Source organism: Euprymna scolopes, chromosome 34 (genome assembly GCF_053919585.1).
Source record: "Euprymna scolopes isolate OS-2025 chromosome 34, ASM5391958v1, whole genome shotgun sequence".
Classification (NCBI taxonomy): domain Eukaryota; kingdom Metazoa; phylum Mollusca; class Cephalopoda; order Sepiida; family Sepiolidae; genus Euprymna; species Euprymna scolopes.
The window spans coordinates 76,600,228-76,614,818 of record NC_136515.1 but is presented as its reverse complement, the minus strand read 5'-3'; the positions used below and the strand labels follow the sequence as shown (position 1 = coordinate 76,614,818).

The 14,591-nt window shown below is 26.3% G+C and overlaps 1 protein-coding gene across 1 annotated transcript in view; it reads left to right on the top strand.

The window, feature by feature from the left end:
* The window catches only part of LOC145259296 (E3 ubiquitin-protein ligase MARCHF4-like), a 180,016-nt gene extending 165,848 nt beyond the window's left edge, over positions 1-14,168 (top strand). The window contains exon 4 of the mRNA XM_080117168.1: positions 13,178-14,168. Within this exon, the coding sequence (XP_079973294.1) occupies positions 13,178-13,540 (363 nt within the window). The 3' untranslated portion in view covers positions 13,541-14,168. The remainder of the gene's footprint in view (positions 1-13,177) is intronic.
* The last annotated feature ends 423 nt before the right edge of the window (positions 14,169-14,591 follow it).

The window sequence follows — 14,591 nt, the reverse complement described above, 5'->3', positions numbered from 1 at the left end:
AGAAATGCTAAATATCATATTGGTAAAAAAAAATGCTAAATATCATATTGTTAAAAAGAAATGCTAAATATCATATTGTTAAAAAGAAATGCTAAATATCATATTGTTAAAAAAAAATGCTAAATATCATATTGTTAAAAAAAAATGCTAAATATCATCTTGTTAAAAAAATGCTAAATATCATATTGTTAAAAAAATGCTAAATATCATATTGTTAAAAAAATGCTAAATATCATATTGTTAAAAAGAAATGCTAAATATCATATTGTTAAAAAGAAATGCTAAATATCATATTGGTAAAAAAAAATCCTACATATCATCTTGTTAAAAAAATGCTAAATATCATATTGTTAAAAAAAAAATGCTAAATATCATATTGTTAAAAAGAAATGCTAAATATCATATTGTTAAAAAGAAATGCTAAATATCATATTGGTAAAAAAAAATGCTAAATATCATATTGTTAAAAAGAAATGCTAAATATTATTGTTAAAACAAAAAGCTAAATATCATATTGTTAAAAAAAAATACTAAATATCATATTGTTAAAAAAAAATGCTAAATATCATATTGTTAAAAAAAAATGCTAAATATCATATTGTTAAAAAAAAAATACTAAATATCATATTGTTAAAAAAAAATGCTAAATATCATATTGTTAAAAAAAAATGCTAAATATCATATTGTTAAAAAAGAAATGCTAAATATCATATTGTTAAAAAGAAATGCTAAATATAATATTGTTAAAAAGAAATGCTAAATATCATATTGTTAAAAAAAAATGCTAAATATCATATTGTTAAAAAGAAATGCTAAATATCATATTGTTAAAAAAAAATGCTAAATATCATATTAAAAAAAATGCTAAATATCATATTGTTAAAAAGAAATGCTAAATATCATATTGTTAAAAAGAAATGCTAAATATCATATTGTTAAAAAGAAATGCTAAATATCATATTTAAAAAAATGCTAAATATCATATTAAAAAAAATGCTAAATATCATATTGTTAAAAAGAAATGCTAAATATCATATTGTTAAAAAAAAATGCTAAATATCATATTGTTAAAAAAAAATGCTAAATATCATATTGTTAAAAAGAAATGCTAAATATCATATTGTTAAAAAGAAATGCTAAATATTATATTGTTAAAAAGAAATGCTAAATATTATATTGTTAAAAAGAAATGCTAAATATCATATTGTTAAAAAAAAATGCTAAATATCATATTGTTAAAAAAAATGCTAAATATCATATTGTTAAAAAGAAATGCTAAATATCATATTGTTAAAAAGAAATGCTAAATATCATATTGTTAAAAAAAAATGCTAAATATCATATTAAAAAAAATGCTAAATATCATATTGTTAAAAAGAAATGCTAAATATCATATTGTTAAAAAAAAATGCTAAATATCATATTGTTAAAAAGAAATGCTAAATATCATATTGTTAAAAAGAAATGCTAAATATTATATTGTTAAAAAGAAATGCTAAATATTATATTGTTAAAAAGAAATGCTAAATATCATATTGTTAAAAAGAAATGCTAAATATCATATTGTTAAAAAAAAAATATTAAATATCATATTGTTAAAAAAGAAATGCTAAATATCATATTGTTAAAAAGAATGCTAAATATCATCTTGTTAAAAAAATGCTAAATATCATATTGTTAAAAAAGAAATGCTAAATATCATATTGTTAAAAAGAATGCTAAATATCATCTTGTTAAAAAAATGCTAAATATCATATTGTTAAAAAAAAATGCTAAATATCATATTGTTAAAAAAAAATGCTAAATATCATCTTGTTAAAAAAATGCTAAATATCATATTGTTAAAAAAAAATGCTAAATATCATATTGTTAAAAAGAAATGCTAAATATCATATTGTTAAAAAGAAATGCTAAATATCATATTGTTAAAAAGAAATGCTAAATATCATATTGTTAAAAAAAAAATACTAAATATCATATTGTTAAAAAAGAAATGCTAAATATCATATTGTTAAAAAGAAATGCTAAATATCATATTGTTAAAAAAAAATGCTAAATATCATATTGTTAAAAAAAAATGCTAAATATCATATTGTTAAAAAGAAATGCTAAATATCATATTGTTAAAAAAAAATACTAAATATCATATTGTTAAAAAAGAAATGCTAAATATCATATTGTTAAAAAGAATGCTAAATATCATCTTGTTAAAAAAATGCTAAATATCATATTGTTAAAAAAAATGCTAAATATCATATTGTTAAAAAAAAATGCTAAATATCATCTTGTTAAAAAAATGCTAAATATCATATTGTTAAAAAAAAATGCTAAATATCATATTGTTAAAAAGAAATGCTAAATATCATATTGTTAAAAAGAAATGCTAAATATCATATTGTTAAAAAAAAATACTAAATATCATATTGTTAAAAAAGAAATGCTAAATATCATATTGTTAAAAAGAAATGCTAAATATCATATTGTTAAAAAAAAATGCTAAATATCATATTGTTAAAAAAAAATGCTAAATATCATATTGTTAAAAAAAAATGCTAAATATCATATTGTTAAAAAGAAATGCTAAATATCATATTGTTAAAAAAAAATGCTAAATATCATATTGTTAAAAAAAAATGCTAAATATCATATTGTTAAAAAGAAATGCTAAATATCATATTGTTAAAAAGAAATGCTAAATATTATTGTTAAAACAAAAAGCTAAATATCATATTGTTAAAAAAAAATGCTACATATCATCTTGTAAAAAAAATGCTAAATATCATATTAAAAAAATGCTAAATATCATATTAAAAAAAATGCTAAATATCATATTGTTAAAAAAAAATGCTAAATATCATATTGTTAAAAAAAAATGCTAAATATCATATTGTTAAAAAGAAATGCTAAATATTATTGTTAAAACAAAAAGCTAAATATCATATTGTTAAAAAAAAATGCTACATATCATCTTGTTAAAAAAATGCTAAATATCATATTGTTAAAAAAAAATGCTAAATATCATATTGTTAAAAAGAAATGCTAATTATCATATTGTTAAAAAGAAATGCTAAATATCATATTGTTAAAAAAAATGCTAAATATCATTGTTAAAACAAAAAGCTAAATATCATATTGGTAAAAAATAAAATGCTGAATATCATATTGTTAAAAAGAAATGCTAAATATTATTGTTAAAACAAAAAGCTAAATATCATATTGTTAAAAAAAAATGCTACATATCATCTTGTTAAAAAAATGCTAAATATCATATTAAAAAAATGCTAAATATCATATTAAAAAAAATGCTAAATATCATATTGTTAAAAAAAAATGCTAAATATCATATTGTTAAAAAGAAATGCTAAATATCATATTGTTAAAAAGAAATGCTAAATATCATATTGTTAAAAAGAAATGCTAAATATCATATTGTTAAAAAGAAATGCTAAATATCATATTGTTAAAAAGAAATGCTAAATATCATATTGCTAAAAAAAAATGCTACATATCATCTTGTTAAAAAAATGCTAAATATCATATTGTTAAAAAGAAATGCTAAATATCATATTGTTAAAAAGAAATGCTAAATATTATATTGTTAAAAAGAAATGCTAAATATCATATTGTTAAAAAGAAATGCTAAATATCATATTGGTAAAAAAAAATGCTAAATATCATATTGTTAAAAAGAAATGCTAAATATTATTGTTAAAACAAAAAGCTAAATATCATATTGTTAAAAAAAAATACTAAATATCATATTGTTAAAAAAAAATGCTAAATATCATATTGTTAAAAAGAAATGCTAAATATTATTGTTAAAACAAAAAGCTAAATATCATATTGGTAAAAAAAAATGCTACATATCATCTTGTTAAAAAAATGCTAAATATCATATTGTTAAAAAAAAATGCTAAATATCATATTAAAAAAATGCTAAATATCATATTAAAAAAAATGCTAAATATCATATTGTTAAAAAAAAATGCTAAATATCATATTGTTAAAAAGAAATGCTAAATATCATATTGTTAAAAAGAAATGCTAAATATCATATTGTTAAAAAGAAATGCTAAATATCATATTGTTAAAAAGAAATGCTAAATATCATATTGGTAAAAAGAAATGCTAAATATCATATTGTTAAAAAGAAATGCTAAATATCATATTGTTAAAAAAAAATGCTAAATATCATATTGTTAAAAAAAAATGCTAAATATCATCTTGTTAAAAAAATGCTAAATATCATATTGTTAAAAAAATGCTAAATATCATATTGTTAAAAAAATGCTAAATATCATATTGTTAAAAAGAAATGCTAAATATCATATTGTTAAAAAGAAATGCTAAATATCATATTGGTAAAAAAAAATCCTACATATCATCTTGTTAAAAAAATGCTAAATATCATATTGTTAAAAAAAAATGCTAAATATCATATTGTTAAAAAGAAATGCTAAATATCATATTGTTAAAAAGAAATGCTAAATATCATATTGGTAAAAAAAAATGCTAAATATCATATTGTTAAAAAGAAATGCTAAATATTATTGTTAAAACAAAAAGCTAAATATCATATTGTTAAAAAAAAATACTAAATATCATATTGTTAAAAAAAAATGCTAAATATCATATTGTTAAAAAAAAATGCTAAATATCATATTGTTAAAAAAAAAATACTAAATATCATATTGTTAAAAAAAAATGCTAAATATCATATTGTTAAAAAAAAATGCTAAATATCATATTGTTAAAAAAGAAATGCTAAATATCATATTGTTAAAAAGAAATGCTAAATATCATATTGTTAAAAAGAAATGCTAAATATCATATTGTTAAAAAAAAATGCTAAATATCATATTAAAAAAAATGCTAAATATCATATTGTTAAAAAGAAATGCTAAATATCATATTGTTAAAAAGAAATGCTAAATATCATATTTAAAAAAATGCTAAATATCATATTAAAAAAATGCTAAATATCATATTGTTAAAAAGAAATGCTAAATATCATATTGTTAAAAAAAAATGCTAAATATCATATTGTTAAAAAAAAATGCTAAATATCATATTGTTAAAAAGAAATGCTAAATATCATATTGTTAAAAAGAAATGCTAAATATTATATTGTTAAAAAGAAATGCTAAATATTATATTGTTAAAAAGAAATGCTAAATATCATATTGTTAAAAAAAAATGCTAAATATCATATTGTTAAAAAAAAATGCTAAATATCATATTGTTAAAAAGAAATGCTAAATATCATATTGTTAAAAAGAAATGCTAAATATCATATTGTTAAAAAAAAATGCTAAATATCATATTAAAAAAAATGCTAAATATCATATTGTTAAAAAGAAATGCTAAATATCATATTGTTAAAAAAAAATGCTAAATATCATATTGTTAAAAAGAAATGCTAAATATCATATTGTTAAAAAGAAATGCTAAATATTATATTGTTAAAAAGAAATGCTAAATATTATATTGTTAAAAAGAAATGCTAAATATCATATTGTTAAAAAAAAATGCTAAATATCATATTGCTAAAAAAAAATGCTAAATATCATATTGTTAAAAAAAAATGCTAAATATCATATTGTTAAAAAGAAATGCTAAATATCATATTGTTAAAAAAAAATGCTAAATATCATATTGTTAAAAAGAAATGCTAAATATCATATTGTTAAAAAAAAATGCTAAATATCATATTGTTAAAAAAAAATGCTAAATATCATATTGTTAAAAAGAAATGCTAAATATCATATTGTTAAAAAGAAATGCTAAATATTATATTGTTAAAAAGAAATGCTAAATATTATATTGTTAAAAAGAAATGCTAAATATCATATTATTAAAAAAAAATGCTAAATATCATATTGCTAAAAAAAAATGCTAAATATCATATTGTTAAAAAGAAATGCTAAATATCATATTGTTAAAAAAAAATGCTAAATATTATATTGTTAAAAAGAAATGCTAAATATTATATTGTTAAAAAGAAATGCTAAATATCATATTGTTAAAAAAAAATGCTAAATATTATATTGTTAAAAAGAAATGCTAAATATTATATTGTTAAAAAGAAATGCTAAATATCATATTGTTAAAAAGAAATGCTAAATATTATATTGTTAAAAAGAAATGCTAAATATCATATTTAAAAAAATGCTAAATATCATATTAAAAAAATGCTAAATATCATATTGTTAAAAAGAAATGCTAAATATCATATTGTTAAAAAAAAATGCTAAATATCATATTGTTAAAAAAAAATGCTAAATATCATATTGTTAAAAAGAAATGCTAAATATCATATTGTTAAAAAGAAATGCTAAATATTATATTGTTAAAAAGAAATGCTAAATATTATATTGTTAAAAAGAAATGCTAAATATCATATTGTTAAAAAAAAATGCTAAATATCATATTGTTAAAAAAAAATGCTAAATATCATATTGTTAAAAAGAAATGCTAAATATCATATTGTTAAAAAGAAATGCTAAATATCATATTGTTAAAAAAAAATGCTAAATATCATATTAAAAAAAATGCTAAATATCATATTGTTAAAAAGAAATGCTAAATATCATATTGTTAAAAAAAAATGCTAAATATCATATTGTTAAAAAGAAATGCTAAATATCATATTGTTAAAAAGAAATGCTAAATATTATATTGTTAAAAAGAAATGCTAAATATTATATTGTTAAAAAGAAATGCTAAATATCATATTGTTAAAAAAAAATGCTAAATATCATATTGCTAAAAAAAAATGCTAAATATCATATTGGTAAAAAATAAAATGCTGAATATCATTGTTAAAAAAATGCTAAATATCATATTGGTAAACAAAAAAAAAAAAAATTAAATATTATCCTGGTACAAATAAATTTACTTCTTTTTCTCTTTTTGTTAGAGATGTTAAGCCGAGAGTCATTTTACCAAAATGGCGTTACTTATAGATTTTTCTTTTTTATTACCAGGATATTATTTATTTAAAAATTTATTTCCAGGAATTATATTTTTTAATTTATTTTATTCATATCCAGGAACTTTTGTACCTTACATTTTATATAAAAGTACTTTTCTGTTTGGCTCATCAGTGTGGATGACTATATCAACCATACAAACTATTATCGCTGAAATTAACAAAATCAACATGTAAATATACTAGCAAGGAAACCTGACGTTGCTCAGGATTGAATGAGGATCAACAAATGTTCCACCCTTCCATTCTCTTATCGTCACTGTGATTGCTGAAATTGCCTTTTTCTTTTTTTTTTTTTTTTTTTTTTTTTTTAATCAAATCGATTGATTGCTCTAGTTGGGGCCTACCATGGTGTACCAGGTGGGAGTTGCTTCACACGTGTTCCTGTAGCGACTTAGTCTACATTGCACTGTAGAGAACATGCTATTGATTTCATAAAATTATTTTTATACAATAAATTTTTTATAAATTTATTTTAAATTTATTTTATTTTATAATTTATTTTATTTTATAATTGATTTCATAATTTATTTTATTTTATAATTTATTTTTATACAATAGCTTAAATGAAATGGTTTAAAAGACAAAAGTTAAGTATCATCGTTCAATTTTGCTCTAAATAGAAGCATTCATTTTGAAAGCGCCCCTGTCTTATCAAAGAACCTATTATTGATTTTAGACGCAAGTCCTTCTGCTTGTGTGGTGATAAAACTTCTCAAATCTTCTTGTGATTTAAGGCTATGTAAGAGTGTTAACTTTGATCAAAATCAGATTGTACTTTCTTCCATCGGATTTTTTAGATTATCGATTTTCGATACTTATCAGAGGCATTCAGAGACAAAACCTATCTAAGAACATTCCTAGCCACATCAAGTACATTTGTGTGAAATTTGCAAAGAAATTGTCATTCAGACTTCATAGGGAACAAACTTGCGCGCACACAGTTCCGGTCGTGGATATGACCTTAAACTATATCCGATGGTGAGGGCCCCAGCTTGCAGGCCTTAGGGAGTGTGGAGACACCTTTTAATTGCCATTGCTCCCAGGTCCACTCTGACCCGGAATGGTAGCACCTGTTAGGGTCCCAACTATGGGTTAAATAGAATACGACTTCAAAAACAAAAATATACTATATTAAAAAATCGTTCTTCAAAATCACCAGATTCAGCATTAAATAACCTGAAAAGGGTTGATATGCCGTAAAACAAAACAATCAACCAACCAACACACACACAGTTCCTTATATATATATATATATATATATACACATATATACACACACACTCCTATAATTTTTGTATTTTGATATTCATATTAAAAAGCCTTTTTTCTATTTATTTAAAAAGAAAATACAACTTTCTTATATATGGGTTATGGAATTGCATTCACTAGCAAAAGATATAGCTAACTTGCATATTCTTTTAAACATTCATTGTAATTAATTCCCTATTAGTTTTTCAGTTTTCTCACGGGATGATCATTTAGTTAACTATTACGTGTAATTATATTCATGCAGATATTCTATATGATTTATACTTGTGTAATATTGGCATAAAAAAGTGTACAGTAAACACAAAACTCTTTCCATATATATTTATGTGTACGTATATATTTTTGTTTAAAAATGTTTGCCTACGAAACTCCTAAAGTTTTCGGTCTACAGACATGAAACTTCATATATAAGGTATTCGAACCCATGCGAAACTTTATATTTGGGTTTTAGCACGGTTAAATCGGTACGAAAATGAAAATTTAAAAGAAAAAAAGAAGAAATTTGCCAGATTAAGATCGAGCATTACAAATATGCATGCTTAACGTAATAGCTATTAGTTCATGTTTTAATTTTAAGCCTTGCATCAAACATGTCTTCATAGTTCAGTCATTAACGGCAGAAGAAAAAATAAATCGTAAGCTAAAAGTTTGGGTTTCGATTCTCAGTGATGGCGTGCAACTGATTTTTTTTTATAACTTTTTAAATCATTACTATATATTGGATCCAATATAATATAATAGATAAAAATCTGATTTAATCAAAATATCATATTTAAGCATATTTTATGACTGGAAAATGCCAGGCGCCCTGCTAGTGTGTGTGTCTGTGTGTGTGTATATATATATATATATATATATATATATATATTGAAGTACATGTCTCATTAACACAGCCAAGAGATCCAAGGAACCTAATTTGCCCAGAGATACACACATGCCAGACTGCCGGCAGCTCTCGGTAAAAACCAACTGCCTGCTTTAAATCCAGCTCCTCCTTCTCTGGAAGGTCATCTCTGACCGTCTCCCCTTCACCTATCCTGAAATCTTTTCACTCCAGACTGATTCTGGTCTTTGTTAATGATCACCATTCTACCACCCAGAGGTTGGTCAATCTAGATATCAGCCGAACATAACATCCAGTCTCCAGTCCATGGTGGTTTATTTGCAGATAGTAACAGACATCATTTTTTCCCCCACCAACAACATGGTCTTCGCATTAAATGAGGTACTTATTTTTTCAAACAAAGAAAATATCTCTTAAATGGTTGGACTCTAACCAGAGATGTTCTCAGTTTTCTGTACCACTTCCCTCTCCCTCTTCTTTTGGCCGGGCATCTATCACCTGTAATGTCGGCCATTCGTATGCATCACCAGAATGTTGTGTAGCAAATGTTTACACTGTATTCTGCCAGAAGTGATCCAAAGGGCAACTGAATGTTGGCTAGTCTTGTTTTCTGGGGTTTTTTTTTTCTTATACAAGGAAGTCACCACTTATCAAGACCTGAAGGCACTTGAGGATAAGGGTTAATGAGTGATGTGGCCAATGAATAATCAGCAGAGTGATTAGTACTGATGGAAATTGGGTAACATGTGATTAGTTAAGGGGATGTCTCAACAAGAACTTGTTCACATTGAACTCTAAGATTATGATGTAATCAGCTGGAAAGCAGACCACGAGTACAGAGTTCCACAGGCAGGCAGTTCTAGAAAAGAAGCATGGAATTTGTGTTAATGCACAGATAGAGAGTGGAGGAAATTGTTGTTAGTGGTTGTAGCTAGACAAGTGTTTGTTAATCTTTTGTAGTGGGGGGGGCCATAGTTTGAAGCTCAATCGAGCACTTGCCATAAAATAATGATAGTGGAGATAGAAAGAAGGTTGCAAGGAAGAGAAAAGAGCATCACCTACTTTGTTTCAAAGCTGGTTTTGAACCCAGTCCGGAGCAGATCCTCCTTAAATGTGGCAACAGTACGCTTTAAGTATTTATTTGGCTCTAATACCGGTAGAGGATTACGTCAAGAGTGAGATATATTCTGAAGTTGTTTGGGTTGTTGTGGAACTGGTCAATTTCATATTGATAGATGCATACTTTCAACTTTAACCATTTTCAAGAATGAGTTAAAGTTAAAATTGTATATACTAGAAAAATATAAACGCCTTTTTTTTTTATATACATAGGAGTCAGCACTTATCAAGGCCCGGAGGCTACTCGAGAATAAGGGTTATAGTGTACAGTAGTCAATGGGATAATATTGTAGTAATCGTTAGTAATGGAAATTTGGTAAATTGGATTACTTAAGGGGGTGGTTCATCAAGAATTTGTTTATGTTGGACTTGAAGACAACCAAGTTGTAACCAGCTGGAAAGCAGGCAAATGGAAGAGAGTTCCACAGGCGTGCAGTTCCTGAACCGTCAAAGTAGAGTTTGAATATTGTGTTGTGTGCATGTTCTCTTTTATGACACACCCAAATTAGTTTGTTATTAATAGTGGAAATTTAAAGGTTGATCCAGAATGGATGAATTCATAAATATTAGACCCTTTATGTGATTGTTTTTCATGCAAAAATCAAACTAAAATATTTTGTGTCAAAAAGATAGGGACTTGAATAGTTAAGGAGTTCCCTCAGCACTAAGGCCAGGTGAGTCTAGACCATTTGGTTTGTTCCCTGTTGGCCGAGGTATGTCTCTAATCCTGTGCAGTTATAGGAGATCTACCTTCCTAGGCTTTACCATTTCACTCGTTGAGAAGAGGTTAGTTTATTGCTAATGAGGCACCTCTGCTGGGAGAATATCGACGGGGCTGCTCGGGCATTTTTCAGGCCAGCGCGTTTTTCTTCTACAGCACTAGCTCTTGAAATCCCACTTTCCGACCTTTGTCTCATCCTCCTGTTATGGGAGGGATATAAATATTGGGGACTTGAAAAAAAAAGTTGAAATAAGAAATAAATTATAAAACAATTTTAAACCAAGGGAGATAAATCTGTTTCTCTTAAGCAATGTTTCAAATAGTATTAAGACGATCTCCAGTCAAGAATGGTCGTGCTTGGCAACACCAAATTGAGAAGAAATTGGAGAATATTCTTGTTCATGAATCAATAAAACAATTAGAAAGCCCATACATTTTTATCTGAAATTTTTCGGTAAAAGATGCCCTTATCAAAAATTCAAATTTCAGGTTTTGTATTTTTGACTATTTTTAAAGAGTTTATTTACTTTGAAATGCGAGTCAAGCCTGAGTTAGAACAAAAAAATGGCGAGTTAATTGAAAATTAAGCAAAATACTGGTATAGCATTAAATTTTCACATGATTGTGACACTTACCAAATGGGTTTCTACCAGTATTTTGTTAAATTTTTGATTTTTGAGCGATTATCAAGGGTCCAAATCACCATTTCTGATTTTAGCTCAAACTTGACACTGCTTTAGTTTTCAAGTAAAAAAACGCTTTAAAATAAGTTAAAACCTAAAAACTTATCCATGAAGATAGAAGAGTAACTCATCTAGCCTTTTGTAACATTTATTTGTTGTATATTTATTTTCTTTCCTTGTTTTTGTTTTGTTGGCTGTTGTAAAAAAAATAACCCAAATTGCTATAAATCAGCAATGCTTTATAAACAGTTCAAAACGAGCAATTCTTTGTTATTTAGATTTTTCGGACCACTGTTCTCATCTTGGGTGTTATTTTCACAGCATTTTGGATGATGCAATCTCTAACTTTCTTCAGGTGGATTAAAAAAAGAACTACATTCAAAACTTTGTACAGATTACTGAGTTCGACAAAATATATCTGAAGAAGATCAGAGGTTACATTGGCTAAAATGTGAAAATAACTCTCAAGATGAGAACAGTAGTCCGAAGAATCCAAAATAATTTGTATTATCAATCCTCATCTCAAAACTTCAGAAACAAAATATCAATTCTTCAATTCAGACTTTTTTTTTTTATTACCAAAAGTTGTTTTCTCTTTTAGATCGGACCACTGTTCTTCAAGAATACAACTTTGTACAGGATGGAACGATAAATTTGTCGCCCTAAAGAAAACAACACTGCAGCTTTATTTTATTACTTTTATTGAAAAAAGTAATTCAGGAAACTTGATTATGTAGTAGAGCTGACACCTATTCAATGTAGCCGTCTTCAGCCTCAATCACCGCCTTGAGCATGCCTTTTCCACAAGCGCTGGTGGGAGCTCGGTAAATGGTGGCAATCAGGCTGACTTTGGTGCTGTGTGAGGTTATGTTGGTGATGTTCTCAACATATGACCAAAACAAAGTCGTCCAGCAGGTTTAGGTTGGGGGAGAGAAGGATACAAAGTCGTATTTCTTTTGAAGCCAAGCTTGGGTCTCTTTGGACTTGTTGGCCGGCGTCAAGTCATGCTGCCACACCCAGGGTCTGACAGCGGCCACCTGATTGCACCAGGGGATCACCACACTCTTCAGCACGTCTAGGTACACTTTGGTGTTGACTTTCAAGCTCACTTCAAAGATGTGAGGTGGCACGATGTGGCCCTCAATTGAAACCACACCAAAGATCATAACCGTGACCGGAAACTTTGTTGAGCTGTGTCTTCAAGCGTTAAATTATTAGGATTTGCATTTTGAGGGTGCTGGCAGTGGTCCTGTTGTTATAACCTGGATTGATAGAGAGCATGAGATGTACAGCAGTACATCTCCAATCTCGCTTGTTGAATATTGTCATTTTCAGACATGAAAGAAGGCTCTTGGAATTTGTACACAACTGGCCAACTAGTAGATGGTCTGCAAAAAAAACAAAAGTTTTTGTCAAACAGAAATGGAATCCTGTCGTCTTTTGTAGGGCAACAATTTTATCGTTCCACCTTGTATTTCATGTGACTTTGAAAAGTTCCTTCTTTATCAAAATTGTTCATTAATTTCTTTTCTTTTCTTCATCTCCAGATGCGACATTGGCAATGGCCACGCGTTAGCGGCAAAGACAGATGTTTACACGCAGTATTCTTCATCAACTTACTAATAATGATCTCGTGCGCTGTTGCCACGGTAATGTGCTTCCTCTCAGACAATGGACAAATTCCCAAAAATTCCAAGAACAAGGTGAAACTGACGACAGAGGAGGTGATCACCCTGTCGTCTGGCGTGATGTTCTTTGTCTCGTTCTTCGTGGCCATGACAGTGGAGATCAAGGCGAAGCACACGATCTACAAACTTTTTGTAAAGTTCATCATGCAGAACACAGAATGGGAGATCGATCCATACGACTTGGTGAATGACCCGACCTGCAGTAACCCACAGTACGTGTGAACGGCACCACACGTACAGTTGCCACCGCGGCGGCCGCCAGTGCAAATATTTGTCGATCTACAATCATCTACAAAAAGTGGGAAAATTTGAAAATTCAAAGATAAAATTAATTGGTTCTAATTTAGAATTCAACCTAATTAGAAAAACAAAACTACAGAAAAATCATCATGATGTGTGTACCCATCATGGAACAAAAATGTCACATTCCAAAAATTATGTAAATTGATAAAGTAGTTTTATTTTTTGTCTGTTTTTATAAAGAAAATCATTTTAAATGGTTTCAAAATGATTAATGTGAAATCTTTAGCATTACAAGGCCAATTTTGTGTGTTTGAACTACTGTGGACTTATCTGTCCTTGTTTTTTTCAAGATGGCGATGTGAGACGGTCCCATTTTGCTTACTTATAAAATTTGATATTCTTAGTTAAAAATAAAACTACTTGATCGATTTACATGATTTTTGGAATGTGACATCTTGATTTTATGACGGGTACATGCGTCATAAAGATTTTTTCTGTATTTTTGCTTTTTAAATTTTTTTAATGTGAATGAATTCTAAACAAGAACCAATGAATCGAATGTGCGTGCACATGAAACGGACAAAGTGTGTGCCAAAGAAGAGAAAAACGAAACAAATGGGAGGAGGATGGGGGAGCAGCCGCTGTACGTGTTGTCAGTTCTCTCCCCTGTTTTAGTGCATATTTACTTCAATATCAACATGCAGGGCTTGTTAGGCCACGAAACAATGGCTGCATCCTCATCATTTTTTTTTTTTTTTTTTTACTATGCCTCCAACCCCACCCCACTAAGCATCCTCCCTCAGCCACCCTGCTCTCCTTTTTCAATGCCCAACAGCTCTTTGAAATATATGTGTATATATGTATGTATACACACGTAATGGGTTGCAGCATCAGACCATTGATAGAAGAATTGTTCTATTTAATATCTTTAGTCTTGTGAACTAAGATTCCAGTGTTTTCATGAAAGTAAAGGTATTAATAGAAGAGCAAACATATGTATAGTTTCAATGAAAATTTATATATATATATA